Raw genomic sequence first — 25,461 nt, 5'->3', positions numbered from 1 at the left:
TCTCCATTCTTATCAGATATGGTCGTAATCTAGGTCTGAAGGAAAGTCCCCAGCTCATTTGCTAGCTCTTGAGAGAGTTGAGTAAATTATCAAACATTCTTTAAACAGTTTCAACAACACATATTTCTTAATGTACATGCTTGTTCTCTCACCATGAACCCGATTTAAGTTTATCACTGGGTGTTGGAACTCGCATTGCAGACTACTGTGGGTTATAGGAGATTTGTATTCACTTTCCACACACACAAGGTATGGCATGACCTTACATCCTTACCCTTTTGTAGAGCCAAGTTAACCTTCTGCATCAGTTCAGCCGCTGATGCCCTTTTCACTGGATCCTTAATTAGTCCTTCTCTAATGGCCCCAGCAGTAAAGGGGTTACAGCAGGGTGGGATTTCCCTCACAGGAGGCGGCTCCCTGGCAATCTGTTCAACAAAAAAAAAAAAAAATCAATTATGAAGGTGAGGCAACAGACACTGTCCCAAATAAGCGCCTACCTTACTATATATCACCAAATGCACATCAAACTGCAATTTCCAAAGCTATTTGGATTTCAGAACAAAACAGCTTTGATTTATATATTTATGTTTTGGAATGTATAAAGCACTTTTAATGCATAAATGCTTATTTTCTTTTTAGACAGGAATAGTGATTACAAATATGTTAGATGATAATTGTACATTATAAATCTCACAGCCAAAGACACGTATAGATATCTAATAACAAATCGCTTCAGCTTATAACAAACAAAAAAAGTGATCCAAGTTAAAGTCCCATGTGTTCCTATATGATTAATTTAAGCGAAGGTGCGAAGACAACAACAACCTGCAATCATCCGAGCCCAACACCAGATGGCGATCTTATCCTCCTCAGTGTGTGATCTGCAGCTCATATGCCTCGAACAGCATTAGCACAAAAATTACAGAGTGAAAAATAGCAGAAATAGCACAAAATATAATAAACAAGAGAACATCATCAAGAAGAAAGATAATACAGAAAATTACTCAAACTGGCATCGAAAAGAAATCCCAGTAAATAACTTAGGATGTTTTCAAACAAATAATGATGGTAAAGTTTGATTGTAGGGAGAAGATCATTCCATGCCATTGGCCTAATAAAGGGAAAGACTTCAACAAAGAGGGAACACAGGGGGACCGCAATGGGAAAAGCAACTGCCTTTTTGGACATAAATTACGAACAACATGATTGAGAGAGCTTATCAAACACATAAGATAGAGCAAGCCTTTAATACATTTATTGACCATGTATAAGTAAATACATTGAAAGTGAACAAATAGGCAGCCAGAGAAAATTAATAAGGAAAATGCTACTTACCAGTATGCATCTGTTCTTGGCATGTAGAGCTGCAGATCCACAAACTAAGCATAGATCGCCATATGGTGTTGGGCCCTGATGTTTGCACTGGTTTTCCTCTTGGAAAAGTCTTTGGAAGTCACAAGATAGGGGACTCCTCCTTTGGATGATAGTGCGCATGGGCATCGGCTCCATCTTCAGATTGTTTTTCGCCAGCAGGGAAATGATGGAGTTTTGTGAGAAACAGATAAGATGCCCATGTATGCTGTATCTAAATAAGATAGTACTGGAACAGATAGAGGTAGCCGGGAGGTGGGTGGGCGTGTGTGGATCTGCAGCTCTACACGCCAAGAGCAGATGCATACTGGTAAGTAGCATTTTCCGTTTGAGGCATATGAGCTGCAGATCACACACTATGCATAAATTGTATAGCAGTATCCCTTCCTAGCGGCGACCACCAGTTTCTGTTGGAGTAGTCTGAAATAATGTTGTGAGTACAGCCTGGCCCACACTGGCTTGTTGTTTTGTTTGCACATCTACACAATAGTGCTTTGTGAATATGTGCGGTGTAGACCATGTAGCTGCTTTACAGATGTCATCTAAGGGAATGTTTCCAAAAATGCCATTGAAGCCCCTATGTTTCAGGTAGAGTGGGCTTTAGGGGGAACTGATAATGTACGTTTTGCTTTGTGATAGCAAATCTGTATGCATTTGACAATCCACCTTGCTATCCCAGATTTTGATATAGGGTTGCCTTTATGTGGTGGTGAGAAGGACACGAAAAGTTGTTTTGTCTTGCGAAAAGGTTTTGTTCTTTCAATGTAATAAAGCAGTGCTCTTTTTACATCTAGAGTGTGAAGAGCTCTTTCTGCGACTGTTTGCGGTTGCGATAAGAATACTGGCAACTCCACAGACTGGTTGAGGTGGAAGGGAGGAATAACCTTAGGGAGGAATTTTGGATTGGTTCTGAGAACCACTTTGTTATGATGAAGTTGTAAAAAAGGTTCTTTAATAGTTAGTGCCTGTAGCTCACTGACTCTTCTAAGGGAAGTAATGGCCACTAGGAAAGCGACTTTCCATGTTCGAAATTGTAGCTCGCATTTGTGCAGAGGTTCAAAAAGAGAGCCCATTAGTCTTGTGAGAACTATGTTTAAATTCCACACAGGTGAGGGTGGTACCCTGGGAGGAATTATTCTTTTGAGGCCTTCCATAAATGCTTTGATGGCAGGTACCCTGAATAGCGACAAGTGCTGTCTATTTTGTAAGTAGGCTGCTATGGCAGCGAGGTGTAACCTAATAGATGTGTATGCTAAGTTACGCCTTTGGAGATGCAGTAGGTAACCTATGATGTGTTGAATAGACACATCTAGAGGATTGATGGTGTTATTGTGACAGTATATCATGAATCGTTTCCACTTGGCTGCATAGCAGGCCCTAGTGGTGGGGCGTCTAGCTTCCTTGATAATGTTCATACAGTCAGGGGGAAGGTTAAGGTAACCGAACTCTAAGACCTCAGGAGCCAAATCGCTAGGTAGAGCTGTGCTGGGTCTGGGTGTCAGATCTCTCCACGGCTCTGGGTTAAGAGGCGTGGGCAGAGGTGTAGTTTTTGGTGCAGGACTACGGATAGTTCCTGTAATGTGGTGTACCATGGTTGTCTGGCCCATGTTGGGAGCAACTAGGATGTCAGTGAGTGTTGCTGTAGTTTGCGCACCACCAGTGGAATGAGTGTGAGAGGCGGAAAAGTGTACGCAAATCTACCTGACCAATTCATCCATATCGCATTTCCTTTGGACAATGGGTGTGGATATCTGGCGGCGAAGCTTGGGCATTTGTGTGTGGTGAAGAGATGCATCTCTGGTTGCCCCAACATGTGTAAAAATGGTTGAAGAACTTGCAGATGAAGTTCCCACTTAACAGATCGGCTATGTTGTTCTAGACTCCCGGGACATGTTGGGCTAGGAGAAAAATGTTCTGAGGAATAGTCCATCTCCATATGCTTTGCGCTAGTTGAGAGAGCTGTAGGGAGTGTGTCCCGCCTTGTTTCTGTATGTAGTACATGGCTGTCATGTTGTCGGTGCGGACTAGGATAGCTTTGGCTGAGATTTGTTTCTGGAATGCCTTGAGCGCTAGGAAGATGGCTAGTAGTTCGAGGTGATTGATGCGGAGTAACTTTTGTTGCGGCGTCCACCTGCCCTGCATGGTGTGATGTAATAGATTAGCTCCCCAGCCGGAGAGCGATGTGTCCGCTGTTAGCACAATCTGTGGAACCGGCTTGAGGAACGGTCACCCTTTGGAAATGTTTTTGGTGTTCCACCACTGCAGAGAGCGATGCGTGCGACCGTCCACCAACACCAGATCTGTTAGCTGACCTTGAGCCTGGTTCCACTGACGTGCCAGACATTCCTGCAGGGGGCGCGCATCTTGAGTCTTGCGTGAGGTACTATGAATATGCAAGAGGCCATCATCCCTATCAACTGCATGAACACTCGAACTGGAAGAGAGTGTTGCGGCTGAAATTTTGATATGAGGCTTTGTATGCTTGCCATCCTGGTTTTGCTGGGATATGCAAGTGCTTTTGAGGTGTTTATTGCGGCACCGAGGTACTGTTGTATGTGGGACGGTTGTAGGTGAGACTTTGTGTGGTTTACTGTAAACTCTAAGTCGTGGAGTAGTTGGATTGTGGCATGAGTGTGATATACACACTGATGGTATGAGTTGGCTTTTATGAGCCAATCGTCTAAGTATGGAAAGACGTGGATTTGCTGTCTTCTTAGATGAGCCCCAACTACCGCCAGACACTTGGTGAATACTCTGGGTGCTGTGGTGACTCCGAATGGGAGGACCTTGAATTGGTAGTGCTGACCGTCCACTACAAACCTGAGATATTTCCTATAAGAGGTGTGAAAAGTTGGCCTGGTATATGCTGGTCACTAGTTAAAGTGGCCACCTTGCACCAGTACAATTCGACTCTTATGGTAGATAGGTTTAAGACAACCTTTTAAAGAAAGCTATCCTAGTGGTAGCTATGGAGAGCAGCCTTCAGGCCAAGTCTTTAGAGGAATGTAAATCAGCTTGTTTTACCTTATAATCTCTTGAATCACTAAATGAAAGGACACCACACAGGTATATATATAAAATATATATGTATTTATTTCTAACACACTCTACTAATCTCTTTATGAGATTAGAAGTCAAGGACATATGCACAAATCAACATTTCACAACAAGTTAAGCACAAATATGGCTGGGGCCCTAGGGGCATACCAGACCATATACTAAAAAAGAGACTTAGGAAGATGGACTTGTGAAGGGACAAGGCCTAGGGCCTGTAGAAGCGCTGGGGCCTCACTAATCAACCCAAGGCAGGTAAGTAAAGGACCCACGGGAGACGCATGCAGTGTGAGAACACAGACGCGGATCCCAATAGACTTCAATGGAGCAAGTCGCGGTTGGAATTTTAAGTTTTTAGGGTACTTCGGGAGAGTCTACAAGCAAGTCACTTACAGGGTAAGTAGTTCTAGAGCCAACACCCACAGGAGCACCGTAGTGCTGGAGTTATCTCACCCAGGGAAGCCGGGTGCATAGGTGTCTTTTGGTGTCTTTTGGTGTCGGGTCGCGGCGTCGTTTTCAATGGGAGCCAAAGAAGACTTGCTGCTTGTGAAGACAGGAGAAGTGTCCGGTGCAATCCAAGGCTGGATTCAGAAGAAGGAAGACCTGAAAGCAGAAGGGACAGTGTTCAAAGTCACTTGGCAGTGACCCAGGGCAAGGAAGCTGGATGCCCACAGATGTCGGGTGATTTCAGGCCGTCGATGGTGTTTTGACTCTTCGCTCGGGTGATTTCAGGTGATCACGGGTGTCTTGACTTTTCAGCCACGAGGTCCAGGAGGCGTCGACGACGACCAGGAGCTGGATTCGGCGTGTTCCACGAAGTCTGCAGCTTACTGAGGTGTCGGCGACCAGATTGGAGCCAACAAGCCTTGGCAACAGCAAATCTCGTGGAAAGTGTAAAAAGTCAGCGGTGCAGACCAGCAAGGTCTGAGGGACTCACCCAGCACGGGTAAGTCAGGGCAAGCCTGGAGCAACCAGGGGAGCCCTTTGGTTCTGTAGAAAAGTCTTCTGGGGACCCACAAGCCAACCGGCATGGGTTCGCGAAGACGCCTCGGGAGGATTCACTCACCAGGAGCCCGCGGTCACTTGGGACGAGGTAGGCCTCTGATCTTCGGAGGAAATCCTGCTGGAGGCTTGGACCGCACGTGATCCAATGCACAAGTTCGTAGAACGTCGTGAAGGGGTTGCACTCGAAAATAGTGCTCGGTACCCAGGTATTGCAGTTCCTCGTCACTCGTGGGGTCCACTTGCCTCAGCGTCGCTGGGGACTCACGATGGCCTTGGAGAAGTCAGGAAATCCACTTCCGGGGCTGCAGGGACTTCGGACTCCGGCGGGAGCGGGAAAGTTTGCGACTGTTGATTCAAAGTTACTCCTTGACTCCAAGGGAGATTCTTCAGTCTTCCAGAGGTAGTGGAACGTCGAAGGTCCAGGATTCTTCTTCAGAGCGTCGTCCAGGGATATCTAGTTTGCAATGTCAAGGGTTCCCTAACTTATACTAGAAGGAAGGGAGGGACTAGCTCTATGACCACTCCTATGGGAGGGTCAGGAGAGTGGGTGGCTACACCCACTTCCCTTTCAGTCCAGTTTCGCGCCAGAGCAGGGGCTGGTAGCCCCTGAACCGGTTTGAGCTGGCATACGCACAGAGGAGCCTACTGCTCCCCCAGTGCAGGACTTCAAAACACTCTAGGAGTGCACCCACCCAGCCCCAATACACTAAATCTTGTCTGGAAGTGGTTACACCTCCCTGTGACAGGATGCCTGTTGGGCCTACTCCACTGCGAGTTTCGGTCAGCAGCAGGAGGGCAGCCCAGTGTCTGTCCTGGTGGCATCCATTTTGTGATGCCAGGGCTCTTCAGGATTCTACCGTGTTTCCACAGTGGGTACATGTCTATCCCTCTAGAAGGGTGGGATCATACTCCCACACCAGTTACTAGTGTGTGGGTATGATTCCAAAGCATTTGACACCAAACTCGACATGTTTTGATGCAGCCATCCCAAAGTTAGCATTTACCGCTAGGTTATAATGCACTTAATAGTATATGGCACCCCTCACATGGAAACCAAGCACCCTGCCATCAGGATTGTTAGGGCCTGCCTTAGGGGTGACTGATAGGTTTATATGTGTGTGCAGGTAGAGATATAAGGAACCTATACGTCAGTGAGGAGTGCTAACACTACCTCACCCAGGCTGCAGTAGTAGGCCTGTGGTGTCAGATTTAGTCTGCTTTCCAGGGGTGGCATAATACATGCTTCAGCCCCTGGTAGGCCTGTGAAGTACCTATGCCCTTGGTACCTAAGGTACCATATACTAGGGGCTCATAATGTACCACAGTATCCAATCACTAGTGCATCTAATATGCACTCCAAGTTGTTTAGAGAGGCCTGATTAGCAGGGACCCAGCCAGACTACAGCCAGAAACCAGTGTAAACATCAGAAAAAATTGGGGGCAACATAAGTGGAGATCCTACTCTCCTGCAAATGGGAATATGAAAGTAGGCGTCCTTGAGATCTAGAGTGGCAAGGAGATCGCCTTGTGAGAGAAGAGGAAGGAACTGTTGAAGCGTAACCATGTGAAAATGGTCTGAGTGTATGTACAGGTTTAAGGGTCTGAGGTCTAGGATTGGTCTTAGAGAGCCATCCTTCTTCAGAATGAGGAAGTACAGGGAGTAAACTCTTGTTTTTTGCTGTTGCATGGGGACTGGCTCTTGCTCTTGCATGTTTGTGTAGGAGGGAGACTACTTCCTGCTTTAGCAGCGATAAATGTTCCGGTGACATTGGGCGCTGTATGGGTTGTATTTTGGGGGGGGGGGGGGGGTAGAAGTGAGTTCTACACAGTAACCCGATTGAATGATTTGTCTCACCCACCTGTCTGTGGTGATGTTGTTCCAGACAGGTAGGAAATGTAGCAATCTTCCCCCGACCGGAGTGGAATGGTCTGGGGGAGCGGAGGGAAGTCATTGGGTAGTGGTGGTGGCAGAGGGGGTATTATTGGTCTTGCCTCTACCTTTGTTATTATTACCTCTGCAGCCTCCTCTTTGATAACCTCTGGTGAATGTGGTCTGGGTGGGAGTTTCATAGGGCGTGAAGGGACTGTAAGAGGAGTAGCCTCTGGAGGTGCCCTTGTAAGAGGAGCGACGAAAGGAACGTCTGGGAGCTTGTGATTGCAAGGCTCCCATTGATTTAGCCGTGTCGGTGTCTTTTTTCATCTTTGAGATATGAATCCACGGCTGGCCCAAATAGATGCTCCTGGTCAAATGGCTGGTTAAGAATGGAAGTCTGAACTTCAGGTTTAAAACCTGAAATGCGTAGCCATCCATGCCTACGCAGAAGGACACTTGTGTTGATGGCTCTGGAGGCGGTGTCTGACACATCTAGAGCGCAACGAATGGAGGTGTTTGTGATGAGCTTACCCTCCTGTATGAGGTCGTTAGCCTTAGTTTTGTATTTGTCAGGGAGGTGTTGCAATAGAGACTCTAGCTCGTCATAGTGTTCCTTATTGTATTGGGCTAACAAAGTCTGAGTGTTGGCGATGCGCCATATATTAGCTGCTTGTGACGCCGTACGTTTACCAGAGGCATCAAAGAGTTTCGACTCCTTGTCTGGAGGTGGAGCCTCCCCTGACGTTTGCAAGTTAGCCCTTTTTCTGGCATTGGAGACCACTAAGGAGTCCAAGGGTATTTGGCCTTTAAAGTATATGGGGTTTGCTGGGGCAGCTTTATATTTTTTCTCTATCCTGGGGTTTATAACCCTGGCCCTAACAGGATCTTTGAATACCTCGGGTGCATGTTTGATGACCCCTTTTAACATAGGGAGAACGGAGCTGGACTTTTGTGAAGTATCAAAAGTGTCCATTAAGAAATCCTCTTCCCCAGGGTCTGTATGTAAGGCAACCCCGTGGTATTGTGCAGCTCTGTGAACGAGCTGGGTGAAACCTATGGTATCCTCTGGAGGGGAAGGTCTAGAGGTCGTCTTGTGGTATGTTAGGGACATCTAGTGTGTTGTAATCGTCCCAGGGGTCTGGGGTATAAGGTGGACTAGGATGCCCTAGTGGTTCATCGTCTGCCCCTCCCCCATGTCATCAGAGTTGTCATCATCGTCCATTGGTGGAGGAGATGGTGTAGGAGAGTGATGTGGAGGAGGAGATGGAGAAGAGACTCTGAGGAGATGTTGCAATGTCTCTCTTCTTAGGCGGTGGAGGCGTGTCCAGTGGTCTCTTTTTAGAACTGAGAGTCAGTTGACCAGTCTTTGGGTCTTTTAGAAGAGTTTTTTGGGTTTGATCCTGTTTAAAAAGCTCTTCTGTTGGAGGCTTGTGTTTCGGCGCCGATTTTTTCGGTTCCGAAGGCTTGCGTGGCACCGATTCTGGAGTGGACTTGTGCTCCTTAGGCTTTGAAGCGTGAGATTTTTTCGTCTCTGCAGGAGTTTGCGGAACAGATTGTTTTTTCGGTTCCAATGGCGGAACAGATTGTTTTTTCGGTTCCAATGGCTTCTTTGGTTCCGAAGGTTGCGAATGTGAACTCTTCTGTAGTGTCTTTTTGCTCGGTTCTGACAGCTTTTTTTGGAGTCGAGGGGTCGGCGCCAGTAGGTTTGGGTGCCAAGAGCGTGGATGAGGAGGCAGTGGTTGGCACGAAGGTGGAGGAGGGTTTCTTTTTCGGTGCCGGGCTTGAGTTCTGGCACCGACGGCAGGCTGACTCGAGCCCGAGTGGCCTGAAGGCTTAGTTATGGACTTCTTTGCCGGGCCCCAAGGTTACACACCTCATGAAGATCTGTGTGTGGTAATTTCGACCCATATTGAGGACACTTCTTGAAAGGAGTCCTTTCCATGAGCCAGAACAAATGGCCTAAGTAGGCCCGAAGGCCTTCGTCGACGACCGGAATCAAGGACTTTGAAATTGAAGAGATGCGCAACGGCTAGGGATCGCGATCGAAACAATACCAGAGAAAGGGTGAGGATTGCGCGTCGATCGGTAACGGCACTGAACTGGAGCACAATAAACACATCCGAGCCCGATGGCGGAAAAAAACAATCTGAAGATGGAGCCGATGCCCATGCGCACTATCATCCAAAGGAGGAGTCACCTATCTCATGACTTCCAAAGACTTTTCCAAGACAAAAACAAGTGCAAACATCCGGGCCCAACACCAGATGGCGATCTATGCATAGTGTGTGATCTGCAGCTCATATGCCTCGAACAGCGTGATATAACCAGATTTAAAAATACCAAATACTATATGGACAGAAACGGAAGCAAAACAAACTGTGGAAGGCTTACATATAAGGAGCAGGAGTAATCCAATCATGATGGAACTAGGCATTTAATAGGGAGTTTAGCAACAAAGAATTGAAGAAAGGGCTGAATTGTCTTGTACAGCTGCAACTACAAGAAGCCAAATATATTTTTTTTAAGGTAAGGGTAAAAAAAAAAATGAATGCCTATGTTGAGACAAAAAGATGATGGGTTATTAAGAAGAAAAATATGTTGAGGTAGAAAACAGGGAATTAGGATGCAGGAAGGAATACAATTTTTGTTTTTAAACCCTTTAAATGGAGAATGTATCCATCCTTCAAAGGCAACCACACAAACATGGAAAGTTGGTAAACCTTGGAGAAGAAAAGTAACTTTGGTGTCATCTGCATGGAAATAAGCATGAAATCCAAATCAGGGATAATAAACTACAGTGGCAGATAGTACAGAGCGCGAAATTTAAAGGCATCAGTCTCAAAACCTTACAGTATTCCATTCTAGCACTACAGCTACAGTAGTACTGGAACCCTTACATTCTGCGTCCTAGTCCTAGCTTCCAGCACTGGAATAAACTCATACCTTTTATATCATACCTCAGACCAGATCGTTAATACATATGCTATGACACGACTAGTACCCAAACAAAGCTATGACCCACTTTTCTCCTGAAAGCACCATCAGTTATCCTTGCACCTGGATCGAGAAGCAGCTCTGATAATGCACACAAATCTAGTCCTACAGCACACCCGTGCTATTCCCACACTAGGACAACTACAAATAGTGGTACATTTTGTGTCACTTTGCAATACACTCAATTATCGTAACTTACACAGTAGCCACACTATACACCTGAACACTATGTCACAATTAACTTTCATGTCTCTAAAAGGCAGAACACGGTGAATGTTAGAAGGTGGTTCTGACACTGTGGGCCGCCCGGATTTTTCGTTTTTTGAGCACCTAATTGTTGAGCTTTTACTGTAGGGGAGCCTCATAAGTTGGGACTCACCCCCCAGTGAACTCAGGATGTAAGAGACTGCATGGGGATTTTACTGGTGTTCCCCTGGCTTGACCAGGCCACTGCGCAGCAGCTGCAGTAAGGGACACCGAGCTGGTTACATGCAGACACGTGTACATACGTGTGCACACGTGTAGGGGCTGCGCAGGGGAGATTCCTAGCGTGCGCAGTCCAGGAGCAGCTACAGAGGGAATGGTGTGGCAGGACTTATGCAGAATTGGGTGGTGACATGGAATAGGCTTTATACACTGGGAAGGAACCTGCCAGGGAAAGTCAGCGTGGTTTACTGTTTTCCCTTCATTATTCCCCTATGGGGATGTGGAGCCCATGGGCTAGAGTAACTTTCATAAGGCCTACAGATTCCAGACACGCACTAAAGTCCACTGTAACGGAGGTGAAAATGAGTATTCTGCAGAGTCCAAAGTCATATTTGTACTGCTTTTGGGTCATCCAGAAATGTCACATTTCTCCGAGTCACTCATAACCAGGGCCTGGCTGAGGGTTGACCTCAGCTGGATGGATTGATAACCTTTCTTCCACAAGCTAAGGACTCCTCTCCATGAAGAGTAGATGGGTTGGGCTACAGGATCATCCATCAGCAGCTATCACTGGGTGCCAGGCACCAGGCTGCACCAAGGAGGGAAAGCAGCGAGGGGGGAAGCTTTTTCAGAGACCATGTGGCCAGAGACACTGGACGACGCCATTTTGAACAAACCCAGAGGCTGGTCAAGAAGGCGGGAGCAGGGGCAGGGAAGTGATGTGTCGCCGTTTGATAGGACCAACAGAGACTTCCTGCCAGCCCCCTACTCAACTTTTAAAAAGTGCTTGCACAGGAAGAGAAGCTCTCTCTAGGGTGGGGTCTGCTGAGGCGGAAGGTGCTGGAGCCTGGCAATGGGCAGTTGGAAGGAGGACCCCCCTGACTGCCCTCCAGGGCCCTAACAGCGCCAGAAGAAGAGCCCAGGACCGTTGTGCAGAAGCAGGGGCCTCTGCGCAGGGAGAAGAGGCCCAGGAGGAGAGCCAGGCGAAAGACTGGCGCAAGGAGCCAGTGAAGACCGCTCCCTGCAGAATGCACCCTCTTGGAGACCCGGAGGGTGAAGGAGAGTGCTCCCAGTGGCTGGGGGGGGGGGGGGGGGGGGGGGGTGCCACAAGGAGCAAGAAGACACGAAAATGGGGCAGATCGGACCCCCAGAGGCTGAGATATGGCCCCCGGAATGTAGGCGACCTTTGACCCCTAAGAAGACCGACGACGAAGCGCGTGGGGCTACGCCGCCAGTCTCAGAGATGCCCCCGGGTGGGTCATGTCCCAGGGGCCGCCCGCAAGCCGAAGATGGAGGTGGGGGAGCGCCGTCGCGCCCCCCCCCCCCCCTCGCGAAAAGGTCTGGAGAGGCCTGGGACCTCATCCCCGGGCCCCGAAGCCAAGGTGGGGAGCGCTACCCATGAAGATGCCCCAAACGGGGCGCCCGGACCCCACCCTGGCGCCCACCGAAACTGCAAAGGACGGGGAGTGCTGGCGCGCTCCCTGCGAAGTGACTTGGTGAGGGGGGCGCCGTCTCGTCCCCCCACCCCCCCGAAGAGGTCCGGGGGCCCGGGACCCCGAAGAATGGTTAGAGGCCAGGGGAGTGCCACCGCACTCCCCTGTAGTCCAGCCGGACTGGAACCCGAGGACGCGACCAGAAGTGATCAGCCAGCTCCCACGGCAGGACACGAGAGTGCTGGCGTCACGGGGAGCCAGCGGGGGCAGCCGGGGGTGGGCTCCCTGGGCTGCCCTCCAACGTGGTGGCAATGCGGGGGTCCCGGATGGGACCGGAACCCCCCGAAGAGAAGAGCTGGCAATGCGGGGCCCAGGTCCCGCGAAAAGAAGAGTGGCCGGGGGTGGGTTCCTCGAGCCACAGGGACAACTCACCTGGATGGTCTAGGGGGGACCAGGCCCCCCCCCCCCCACGATGCAAGAACGCAGCAAAGGACCGCCAGCACCACCAGCGCGGCTCTACCCGGCGCAGTGGGAGAGCTGCTCATTAAATATGCACGGAAAGGAGCTGAAGCGCCCCATAATGCCTTGCAAGGCAAGGGGAAAACATCGTTTTGGTGCTTGTGGTGGTATAAGCGTAATCCTGTGATTTCATCTGTGATGCTTTTAGGGGCTGTAATTGCAATGCATTCTAATGATCCACAACGGTGCTGAGTACTGTCATTCTAAAATGTGCTTAAACATGTATTCTTGCTGCTGCACTTAGGTGAAGACCCCAGACTGCTAGCCCTTAAGATGTAGAGGTGCATACTTTATGGTCAGTAGGAGATGCTCAGTCAGGGTTATGTGTCAGTAAGGCAGGGGTACCCATTTTCAATGCTTCTTGAGACAATGGGGTGGGTCAACACTGGGATGGTGCCCGTGCGTAGGCCCCTCGCTCCAGGTTATGTTCAACTAACTGCAATGGCGGCAAGATGATGTGCATACATGGGAGCGGTGGTACTAGACCCCACCCCCCACAGGAGGTGTGGAGATGTAATGCGATGTCACAAAGTAATTCCAACAGCTTATGTATATTTGTAAATTGGTGCATCGTATTGAGTAGTGTGTGTGTTTAATAAATGTACTCTTACTTTAAAGTACAGACTGGACAATTAATTATTGAGTGTTATTTCTGCGCACCTGCACATGGCGATTAGTAGCCCACACCACCTCCCTTGAGTAAGCCTCAGACTGCTCTGCAACGCTACCCTCTGAGAGTCAGGCACTACAATTGGGCGTTTGGTTCACAGTGAAGGACAAATGTAGTCATGTTATTTGTGCAGGCCTCACAGATGCTGCCTCGTTTTCCAACAGTGAATAAACTATATAATATACATTTTTATTTGAACAATATCTCTGTACATTTAAATTTATATTGAGAAGTTACACATATTTCTGTCTTGGGATTTGTAACAGCGAAACCGAAAAACTGCCACAATTGAAGTCATGAAAAAAGTGGATACGGACACTTCATGAAATATACAGAGTCCAAACAAATGTTTTTCATTAGAAATATTTCGGGTACAGCTTTGTTCTGTTAGATAGTTTATTGTGTGCTTTACATATTGTATACAATCCTATTTAAGACGATGTCCTATAAAGCTAAGCGAGACAACTTTCAAGGCTATAAAATTCAAATGAGGCATGGCTCCATTAATACAACTCACTCCTTTTCAGCACCAATTCCCATCTTCCCTGTACCAGTCCTTGTAAACGCCCCCCCACCCCGAACTTCGTGCAATGCGTATCTGTACCTTCTATTTCAGGCCAATCCCTTAAGCATTAAGCACTGATCTGTGGGTAGTGATCAAACAGAAAACAAAACAATCAGATGGGCCAGATTAAATTAAAGCGGAGTTAGGCCTGGGTCAAACTTATTACCACTACAAGCTTTTGTCAGTCAGTGCAGGTGCGGTCTGCCATGGCTTCAGTTAGTACGGAGATGTATTGGTGCGCAAGACTCACCTTGAGACAGAAAGGATGGGAATGATAACGAGTCCAAGGGTGGCACCCATTCAGCATGTGAAGCATCATGCAACAACTGCTCCAAATGTCCACCTTTGAGTTGCACTGCTTCCCCATTACTATTTCTGGCGCCATATGAGTTTCGGTGCCAGGAGTGTAGTCCCCTGGAGGAAAAAAAGCAGACGTAATTCATTGTAGAGCATATCCTGTCTTTGCCTCCAGTACACTGCTATGCCCCAGCGCGAAAAGGTTGACTTAGCGCTTTAAGACATGGCTTACAAAACAAAATATGGGGCCCCAACTCTATATAGAGGAGGAAATAGCAAATTATTCTGTAAGGCGATGACACGAATTAACATCTATATGTTGAGACTAAAGCACTAAAAGATTTTTTGACGAGATACAACTACTGAGCTAGAGATTTATGAAGAAATTACCACAATGAGTACATCATATAAGATTTCAAAGAATGGAACACACAGAAAAATGAATTGCTTTCATTGCAAGATACAATTTGCAGTTCAATAATACCATCTCATATAGAATATTTTATCAAATAATTATTGACTTTTACGTCTCCTCATTGTAGTTAGCTGCTCATGTTCTTCTCCATCCTCTCATCAGTAGCTCGCTCTTTTCATATCATTTTCCAGCATGAACTCCTTTTTATGTGAACTGCTAGTCTGTATCCATAAAGTCATAAACTCATCTGTTACAACTAATTTTAAAACGGACTGCTCATAGTGTCCATCGCATGCTACAATTGTTAGCTCATTATGCCTAACTCATTGCAGGCATAACCAGAAGCTCCTGTTTCTATATTATTCTTGCACTGCTGTCTTACGGTTTGGCTCTCATCAACCCAAATATGTTTTCATCTTATCATACATGTGCTAAATGGTTGTTTCCTGCTCATCATAAAATCAATAACTCGTAGTTCCAGTACATTATTTTTACTGTTTCCACCCCATCATGCATACATTGGGTTATTCTTTCCTTTTTGTCTTAGAATAGTTGGCACCATGCTTCCATTGTGTACATCTGCTTGGCCAGTATCTCCATTACATCCTATCCTATCCTTATTGTTTCCATCTGATCATACAATCGCTAGCCTAGCACCACCACAATACAAATAGATCTGCAAAAGGAAACTACTAGAAAATTACATCAGCCATTTTCTTCGAAAGTAACAAATTCCAACTATGAAGCAATACCATAGCAGTGTTCGGGTAGGCCAAAAAGTGACTGCGTTAGTGAATAATATAGGTTGGTATTAATGTTACAATGAAGGCGTGCCAGTATATGAAATAATTGCAAAGACCTTTGATACACACTTTTGGTAAGCGGATGAGATTGTGGATAAAATACTTTCTCTCTAGAAATGTTTACCTGTCACCAAATATTTTCCCAAGTTGTCTGGAGAAAGATGAGCCGAGTGGCCAAAGTCACAAAGAAACGCCTGATTCCCATCCCCAGAGAGCAGGATGTTGTCCGCTATAAACAAAACAGAGAAGAATGAGTTCATGGCTCCTGCTGTCAAACAGACTTTTTTGCTCACTGCTACTCTAGTTTTCAACTGCACAAGGAGAGGCCTTTCCCAGTAGGCATGAGAACATGACCCAGGGCACTCACCCTTTCTAGGTAGTATTTGAAACAAAACATAGGCAAAGAAGCAGTGAAAGTACGGGAGAGTGGGAAGTATCCACAGCACAAACAGTTGCAATGATAAGACACTCGGCGATATCTAGCATGAACACTTCCTCTCAGTTTTAGTAAGGAAAATAATAAAATGTTCTTAGGTCATTTAACCTCATCCACAAAGTAATACTAAATGCAACAAATAATTTTTATAAAACGCGGCAGCAGTGGCAGCTTTGGGGCCATCTCATAAGCTTTAATTATTTGGTTTTTACATACTTTTTACATTGTGCTTTTAATTATTTCATCAAACGAGTTGTGAATTTCTAAAGAGGTCTTACAACTCGGTTGATAAAAACATCCAAGTAGAGTTCCTTTGCCATTATTCAGCCTAGTCGCCTCCCCTCCTTTTAACGCGCCAATATTAGCCCCTCTTTGGAGTCTCATTCAATTCTTACTCTTAACTACTCAACTTCGATAACTGGGAGCAAGAACAGTAAAGAAGATAGGTTGTGGATGCTGCCAGTCATGGGTGTGGTGGTGGGACAGTGAAGCAGAACCATTAACAAGAAGCTAGGTTATTCTTGAATAATAGAGTGAAAAGAAAAACCGTGGTTGATTGTGAATTCCAAAACACTCTGGTTTAAGGTGACACCCGGTCGGTTTTAGAGGCCAAGACGTCAGCAGTGGGTAACAACATCGGGGGGGGGGGGGGGGGGGGGTAATGCCCCTGGCATATTGTCCTCTGTATTTATGACTTCCTCTAGAAAGGAGTATTCGGTTTTCACCAAATTCCGTGGACTCTATGGTCTCTATGGTTGGTGCAGTTAAGTGGGCAGAGTTAAACTAGTTGCAAATAATCCTATTGTAAGAGGGTGCGTCAAGAGTGTGACTAAGGCACCAAGAGGTTGTAGCAGGTAGACTAACCAAGAAGCAGGGTCTGGTTGCACTGATATGAAGGCAATACCAATCTATCACGAGCCTGTTCTTTTAGGTCGAGAGACAGACTAAGTGGACAAGACTGGGGCTACATGGCAGCCACCTGGAAAATAACACGGAGTGATGTTTGGGGATGCTGATTTCAAAGAAAATCAAAACGACATTTTCCATCTGATGCTGTCAAACGATAAGAAATGCTTCCTTTAGCTAAATAAGGTTTAGTCAGATTCTGTTGGCACTGTACCTTTCAAATCTCCATGGAGAATATTGCGAGCATGGAGGTGTTCCAGTCCCGCCAGCACCTGGCTCATATAATGCAGGGCCAGGTCTTCGGGTAGGTAGCCTCTCTGCTGTATCAGCTGAGCCACTGACCCACCTAAAATGAAAGCATGAAAAGTCAGAAAATTAAACATTTACTTGTTAACCCATTGATGGATCAACAGAATCCATCCAAACGTAATAATTAAAGTAGGGTGAACTTGTTTCTGAAATGTCCTCTTGTTTGTGGCTACTGTTCATGGCTCCTATTCAGTGTAATGTCTGAGACAGTGTCTATTACCATCACTTCTTTTACTATACTGTAGCGGCCTCTGCTCTAATCACACAGTTAGTGAAATAAAAACATTCAGTTGGATGGAAATGTAAATATCAAATAGCACGGCAGACTTAAGATTCCCAAAGCTGTAGGTAGTTAGAAAGTTATTTTCTCCTGTCCACAGATTGTGTGGAGACTGTTCTTTATAGAGGTTTCCCACTCTGTAAACCAAGAGGCAGGGAGTGTGGCTCAGCTCTTAACTGAGGATATATGGAACAGCTCCAGTTCAAGCAGTTCAATCTCCAGGTCCTTGATCTGCAGACCAGGCGGAAAACTGCATGATCAGCTGGAAATTACTGTGTGCCTTGTACAAATACTTTTTTTTGACGGAGTTTAATATAGCGCGAACTTCACCCAAAGGTATCAGAGCACTTTACATGAGCACCAGTTGCGTTACAGAAGGACACGTTCATTTTTTTAAAAAAAGGGTTGTTAGGCACGGGGAGATTAAGTGATTTTCCGAGAATCACAGGATGTTGAGCGTCGTTGCAGAGACTCTAATTCGGTTCCCCAGATTTAAGGTCGACCACCTTCGCCACTAGACCAGATTCTCTCCAAACGCTCGAAGCTCTGCCACACATAGGGCGATCATATTTGCCAGAAGGTGAAAATGATCTTCCTTTAATCTACTTATGTTGTTCCAACAATGAGGCACAAAACCTAAACCAGAGCTCCAAAAAGTGCAGTATCAACTCAACAGCTAGTAACACAGTATGGAAAAAAACTAATGATATTACAGAGGTGTTAGACCTGGCACCATTGGCGTGGGTCTCCCTTCCATTTCTCGCTGTTATCTCCTCTGTTTTTGCTGGTATTAGATGCTCTGGGCGCTGTGCCACTGCCATTCAGTGCCACAGCGCGAATGCTCCCTGTGTAAAAATGACATGTGAATTGGTATCTCCATGATTGGCTTATTTGGTTTACCTGTTAGTCCCTAGTAGCGTGGCCTGTGTGTGCCCAGGGCTGGTAAACCAAATGCTGCTGGTGGGCCTGAAGCGCTGGTTTGGGCAACCCACAGAAGCAGCTTGTAAAGTGTGTCTCAGACCTGCCACTGCAGAGTCTGCGTGCAGTCCAGAACTGCCATCTTGGCTGTGAAGTGCACCCACTTCCCAGCCCCTGAACCTTCCCTTGGCATCATGTGAGTAACCCCTATGGTAGGGTGCATTGTATGTGTAAGGTAGGACATGCTCTGATGTGTGTAGCATGTCCTGGAAGTGAATTACATCCAATTTCGTTTTTCACTAATGTAAGGCTACCTGTTCTCCATAGGCCAGAATGGGCAGTTTGACTATTACATTCTATAGTCTTAACTGACCCAAAGAACATGGTAGAAAAACGAATTTAGTATGCCTGGACTCAGAATATTAAAATACATCTTTTAGTGAAGTTTATTTTGTTGTAATACTTTATTCGATAACAAGGTATCATAAAAGTAAATACAATGCATCATAAATCGAATTAAATTTAGTAAATACAATTACATCATAAAATTGAATAAAATTTGCTAAAAACAATATTCAAATGCAAACTAAAAAAAGCACATTTAAAAATGAGTGTTCTTAAAAATCATGATTAAGAATAAAAAAGACAATAAGCCCGGACAAATGTGATCAGGGCCAAAGGATGCTGGTTAATAAAGTGCTAATTCATAGAACGGCACAATTACACATTTTAAAGATCTACCCAGTGCTCAATCGAACAAGCTTGGTTCGTTTTTGCCACGCTTTCCCCAGAAATTTTGCAACCCCACAGATTACCATCAGGGATGTAGTGTCCGTTGTCAGGATGCGAAAGGCCACTGAAGACTGCCTTGTCCCCAATTCTCTACAAACTGGGCTTAACCATCTTTTCCTGGCCCCCCTGTACGCCCTACAGGCAAACAGGAAGTGGCCCAATGATTCAGTTGGATTAGGGCACCCCGGACAAGCTGCTTGATGGTGCTTAAAATTTTTCCAACTACTGGTAAAAACATTCAGGGGTAGCGTGCCATACCTCATTTTAAGAAACAAGAATCTGTCTCTTGGTGTAGTAATAAAATCAAGGAATGGTTCCAGCTTCGGTACTGGCTTATAGATCAAAAATTGGTCGGTTAGTGCACCCCACTTGGGGTTTCCCAAGTCCCTTGCTTGTATCCTCTCCCAGTACAATTTCTTGATAGTGCTTTCGGCGGGGGCAGCTGTGATAACCATTCTTCTTTTAACCCCAAATTGATCGCCAGGTCCCTTAAATTTTTCAGCCAAGGAATCACCCTAAAGCCATTCAGATCAATACGTTTGTCAAGGACTGCGGCGTAGTTGCTAAGCTCTGGCGTCCTTCTAAGGCGGACCCAAAAAAGTAAAGGCCGGAGGCCGACAATGTCTTTAATTGAGCGGCGTCCCAGGTCGTGAAGTAATGGTTTAATGGGGGTAGAGACCGGAAGACCCACTAACTCTCTCATAAATTTATGCTCCGCTATAACTAGGTCAGTGACTCTTTCAGATCCCCACAGTTCAGAGCCATAAGTTGCAGCGGACAATGCCTTGCCCTCATAGACGGCTAGAACAGGGCTGATGGGTTTACTAGAGGTCAAGCGATGGTCTCTGGCAATTGCTCCTGTCACTCTTTTAAAGTTTAACAGCATCTTGGCAATGTGAGAGTCCCACTTCATTTTACAGTTTATCCTGACCCCTAGGTAATCAAATGCATCAACTTCCTCCAGTAAAGTGCCATTTAGTACAATATGGATTTTCTTAAATTTTTTGTTTCTAGACAAAACCATCAATTTGGTTTTGATAGTATTGATTGTAAGGCCGCGATCTTTACAAAAGGCACTAAACCTGTCTAGAAGTTTCTGGAGACCAGAGGGGGTTTTGGACATAAGGAGAGTGTTGTCTGCAAAGAGGAGGGTAGGTATGTTTTCCCCTGCCAGGGCGGGGGCATCCGCTGGGTCCTCCTTCAAATGGTCTGCCACCCCATTTATAAAGAGGGAGAACAAAGTGGGAGCCAACACACACCCCTGGCGGACCTCCCTCTGCACAGATATTCTCTCTGTCAGCTGACCTTCATGCCCCCATCTGATTCTCGCATACGTGCCATCATGCAATCTTTTAATTAGTTCCAGGAGGTATCGCGGAAGGCCCATGTCGTGCAATACCTGCCACAATTTGACCCGGGGGACAAGATCGAAAGCGGTTTTAAGGTCAATGAAGGCCAAATACAAGGACCTCTTGCCAATTAAAACGGTCTTCCAGTAAGTAGCTGTGAATCTAAATACTTGGTCCATAGTACCTATTTTCTGTCTAAAACCCGCTTGTAAGTGTGTTAAGATGTCCCCCTCTTCTAGCCAGGCCCCCATTCTGGAGATAAGAACCCTGCCAACCACCTTTTGGATGACATCAATTAAACTTATTGGTCTGTAGTCGGCAGGGTCCTCTCTCGTCCCCTTCTTGTGAATTGCGACCACCTCCGCTCCCTTCCAGGAGTCCGGAACTGTATGGCCCTTTAACAATAAATTCAATGGAGGATAAGGTTGGCCCATACTATGGGGTCATGAAGAATTAAATCGCCTGGCAGCCCATCCGGGCCTGCAGCCTTCCCACGAGCTATACTTTTAATAGCTGTCTGAACCTCCAGAAGTGTGAAATAAACAACTGATTCAGGCTGCATAGGTACTAACTCGTGGTCTGGACGGACAGTCGAGGATTGCTCGGACCCTACCTCATTGCAGTAAAGATTTGAAAAATGCATAAACCATTGCTGCTCTGTTATATTATTAGGGATAGGATCTGAACCCCTTTTAGTTAATTGGTTTATTAAGGCCCAAAAAATAGTCGAGTCTTTTAAAAAGGCCGCCTTCTTTAATTCCTGCCAATGGTTCTCCTCCCAAACCCGTTAGGCAGCTTCTATAGATTTTCTGTATTCTTGCCTAGCCAACCTTACGGCTACAGGATCTTTTTTCTGTAGGGCTGAAGAAATGGCCTTTCTCCGATCTCTACATTCTGTAGTGAACCATGGTTTACCTCTTAACTACATGTTTTGTCCCACCCTTAGCCCAGATTGTTTTAAAATAAGAGCCTATATGTTCTATAACTTCCTCATAGGAATTACTAAGGTCTGCACTATTCATCTCGACGAGCGTGGAATTAAGCAGAGCAAATTCTGCTGCCTTAGAGGCCACTTGGAGACCTATACCAGATAAAATATCCTCTTGACATGACACTTTATGTCATTTGAGCCTTCGATTGCAATTAGTAGGAATCACTGCTTTTGAAGCTAAATGAGCATTTATAGTATTTTTCCTTGCTTCCCATCTAATGTCTGCACAGAGTGGGTTGTGATCACTATCTGGCATCTGCTTAACCTTCATATCAACCAGATACCCCCATGAATTTATATCTAAGATAATGTAATAAATGCGTGAAGGCCCATTTAATCTGTTGAAGGTCATAGCCCCATTGGGGTCCAAAATAGTTCTCCCGTTTAGTGCCCGTAGATTAAATTCCATAGTTAGGGCATTGATCTGCAGTGCCCTCACCGTCCATCTCTTAATGGGACTCAGATTTAAAACAGGGATGGAGTGTTTTATGTCTTCCTCATGAGTTCTTAAAAGATCTTCCTCACTTAGAGGTTCATATGTGCAATTTAAATCACCTCCCAAAATAATATTAGAGTGTGGGGGGATACCTGCTAGGGCCATTTCCAAACAGGAGATTGTAACAGAATTTTGATTAGACGGACCTCCTCTTGCATACACATTGAAAAGGTCGACTCTGGTACCATTCAATGGCCCTTTAAAAGATAAGTGGAGAATATCTTCTGAGTTGGCATTGTGGACTTTGATATTCAGATTCAGTGCTACCTTCACCCAGATGTGTAGTCCCCCCGAGGGGCGGCCCATACCTTGGGTTACAGCCGGAATATAGAAGGTGGAATAGCCAGACATATACAGGGGTTCCAGGCTCCAAGTCTCCTGGAACATGCAGATCTCATGTTTGTTAATAAATTCATGCCAATCGGGGATGGCCAATTTCTTTTTGAGACCTGCAATGTTCCAGGAGAGAATGTGGATTATAACAGAATTACCCTCCCCTACCCCACCTACCTCACTCGTGGTCTGGTTTAGAAAGTCCATGCTGGGAGCAATAAGGGAAGCATTCAATGCCGTGGGGATATTCGCCACAGAATTCCACTTAGGGCTAAACTCCTGATAAGGACTGGCATTGCCACCTATTAGTCAATCTATTCTATTAAGGCCTGAATCATCGTCTGCCCCTTCAGTGAACCATAAGGGCAGACGCCTAATCTGGATATTAGAGTGATTGGGCGGGGAGGACCGGAACTCTAAATTCACCAAGTTATCCGCCATAATTTGGTTATTAAGGTGAATTTCAATACAGTCACTGCTGGAGCTGAATAGAGACAATCTCTTAACGCTTATCAAATCCTCTCTGATGATGGATCTGCAGCCCCTAACGTGTCTGAGCCAATGAATGGCTTTATTATGTATGGATTCCCTGGATTCAGGGCCCTGCTTATTGTTCATTTTAGGGACACCGGTCATGTATACTATATTATTAGCAGTACTTTTGGTTTTGGACACAGATGTATAGGTTGTGCTCCCCTTAGTGATTCTATCTCTTTCCATCCTCCCATTACTAAATGATAGGGCAATTAGAGGACCAGGCTTATTTCGCAAATCTGCACCCTGCGATCTTATAATATCAGCATATGATTTGGGGCAGGACTTGGTGCTCATCGGTGTAATCTTTGGGCGCTCGCCCTCAGATGAAGACCTAAGGACGGGGGACGGTAATTGAGGTAGTGGCGTTGGTATTAGAGTGGAACTGCCAGGACGCAAAATTTTGTTTGTCAGAGCTACATTCCCTTTCTGGGAAAGTGTCACCAACAATCTCTTGATATCCACCATGTCCTGTTCAAGTTTCTCTAACTTTAACAGGATAGCCTTGGTGGAACCAGGACAAATTGGGCAGCCCACAGATCTTTCTACGCATATAGCTGTTACATTTTCAACTGAGCCCTTCTTAGACGCCTGCGCGATTACATCTGCCGCGTCGCCTGTTTCCCCCTCCAAGACGGCATATTTATTACTACATAAAATTGTGATATCCCCTGGGCTTGATGATGCAGTCCCCTTATCAGTGTTAATGTCTGTTGCAATTAATAGGTCATCGTCTATAAAGCCCGATGACCCAGTTGCAGCAGGCACAGGACTAATCTCCGATTGGGTGTGCACTAAGCAAATGGGTAGAGATTGCGGTGTTTTTTTATTTTTAAAAATATCTGGAATCACCTTCCCTCTACATTGGCCTGCATCTTCTGTATTGGGGGTGGGAAATGCCTCATGTTGTGGTGTATTGTCTGCTAGAATAACCTCAAAATCACTGACAAGATTTTCAATACGGGTCAGGGTACAATTTGAACTGGTGGCGATAGTTTTTTCTTTTCTTTTTCCCTTTCTTTATATTCAACTGCTGGCCCCCCCCCCTCCATAGATTTCCGTTTGCCCATTCTTCTGAGTGTTATGCAGTCAATTAATCATGCAACACAATAAACAGCCTTGCATGATTCCCCCTGCTATAACCCCACAGTACCTTTTACTCAGGTTCTAGTGTCCAGGCAAAGGTGAGGGTGACTTGTGGCAGGAGTTAGAGACTGGGCCCTGCCCTGTCTTTCCGGTCGTTGACGGGCGCAGGACGGGCCCGCCCTTGGCCCGGGCACGCCAGCGCGCGTCCTGCGCTGCGGGAGGCGCCTCGGTGTTTTGAGCACCTCCGGGCGCTTGCTGATGACGTGCAACAAGTGCGTCCCCTGCCTGGAGTTTATTTTTATATTCTGTGTTTGAAAATACCACTTTTAGAAAGTAGGTATTTTCTTGCCTAAGCCTTCCAGTGTGCTCTGCTGTTATGTGTATTGGTTGTCTGAGTTAGACCTGGGTTGAATAGAGAGATCTGCATTGGAGTATGGGGAGGGGTAGCTCCTTGACCTGAATAGGGCTGTGCTTGGCAAGGTTAATGCTGGCTCCACCTCCCACTGTGCGTCTGATGGCACACCCCCTCTTTCTGAAAGGAAGGATGCAGCCTAATAAACAAAGTGCTCCAGAGCTGGGCAGAACTGGTTCTGGCTGGGTTCAGTGACTTGTAGCTTCTGAGAACAAAGACTTTTGGGGTATAAATATCTGTGCTGAAACCCCTACAAATTGTATTGCTCCTGGACAACAAGAAGAACCTCTGTTCGTGTAACTGAAGGAATCTGCAGGAGGTGACTGTCCTTGTGTGCAGTTTCTTGGATTGGCCTGCAGTGGTTACTATTGGACTTGGAAGAAGAGGAAAAGGACTTTGAAGAGAACTTTTAATTCAACTTGCTAAAGCAATCACCCAAGGGCTAGAAGAGAGCTAGCCTCCTGCTGGAGTCTCAGGCACACCAGACTCCACCACCAGCCTCCTGTTTCCTCCCAGCGAGGATTTCTATCTGCAGGTGAGGCTCCTGTGAGTTCCAGGGTCTCTAGTTCTACTACAGAGAAGAGAGTGCTGAAAATCGTCGCTACCGCCAGTTTGTGAGCCGCCGCAGCTGAAGCGCGTTCGAAAAATCATCGCGCCGCTGAGTGCTCGTTACCGGAGATCATCGCTTCACACGTTTGCGGGCTGCCAAATGGTCGCTAACCTCAAGATTATTGCATCGCACGGTTGCGGGCTGCCAACTGCTCGCTAACCCGAAGATCATCGCATCACACGTTTGCGGGCTGCCAAAGGCTCGCTAACCCGAAGATCATCGCATCGAGTTCATCGCTTAATGACATCGCAGCGCGGACGCCGGGCGTCCGCCATTTTCATCGCATCGCACCCGGATCGTCGCTCCCTCGTGGAGCGCCATTTCTTCTCATCGCAACAGGGTCGCACACGAAACAGGCTCGGCGCATCATCCTCCCTTGCGGCAAGGATTTCAACGCATCGCCGGCTTAGCGTGGAGAAGTTTGTCGCTTTGTCCTGCACACAGATCAGCGCCTCATCCTCCCTTGCGGCACGAATTCAACGCATCGCTGGTCACGCGTGAGGAAAATCATCGCTACAACTCCTTAGCGACATTTTGGTTGTTTTGCTACAGAATCCAGGTACTTTGTAAGTAAAAGGGTCGCA

The 25,461-nt window shown here is 46.4% G+C and overlaps 1 protein-coding gene across 1 annotated transcript in view; it reads right to left on the bottom strand.

Annotated features, from left to right (window-relative positions):
* MAP3K14 (mitogen-activated protein kinase kinase kinase 14) overlaps positions 1 to 25,461 on the bottom strand; it is an 820,749-nt gene that overhangs the window by 42,489 nt on the left and 752,799 nt on the right. The window contains exons 9-12 of the mRNA XM_085650287.1: positions 16,982 to 17,113; positions 15,550 to 15,654; positions 14,161 to 14,324; positions 275 to 425 (exon numbers count right to left, since the gene is read on the bottom strand). Coding sequence (XP_085506413.1) covers positions 275 to 425; positions 14,161 to 14,324; positions 15,550 to 15,654; positions 16,982 to 17,113 — 552 coding nt within the window. The remainder of the gene's footprint in view (positions 1 to 274; positions 426 to 14,160; positions 14,325 to 15,549; positions 15,655 to 16,981; positions 17,114 to 25,461) is intronic.

The sequence above is a fragment of the Triturus cristatus genome, chromosome 1_1 (assembly GCF_964204655.1).
Source record: "Triturus cristatus chromosome 1_1, aTriCri1.1, whole genome shotgun sequence".
NCBI lineage: Eukaryota > Metazoa > Chordata > Amphibia > Caudata > Salamandridae > Triturus > Triturus cristatus.
The sequence above is the reverse complement of the archived record's forward strand: the minus strand, read 5'-3'. Positions and strand labels throughout refer to the sequence as shown.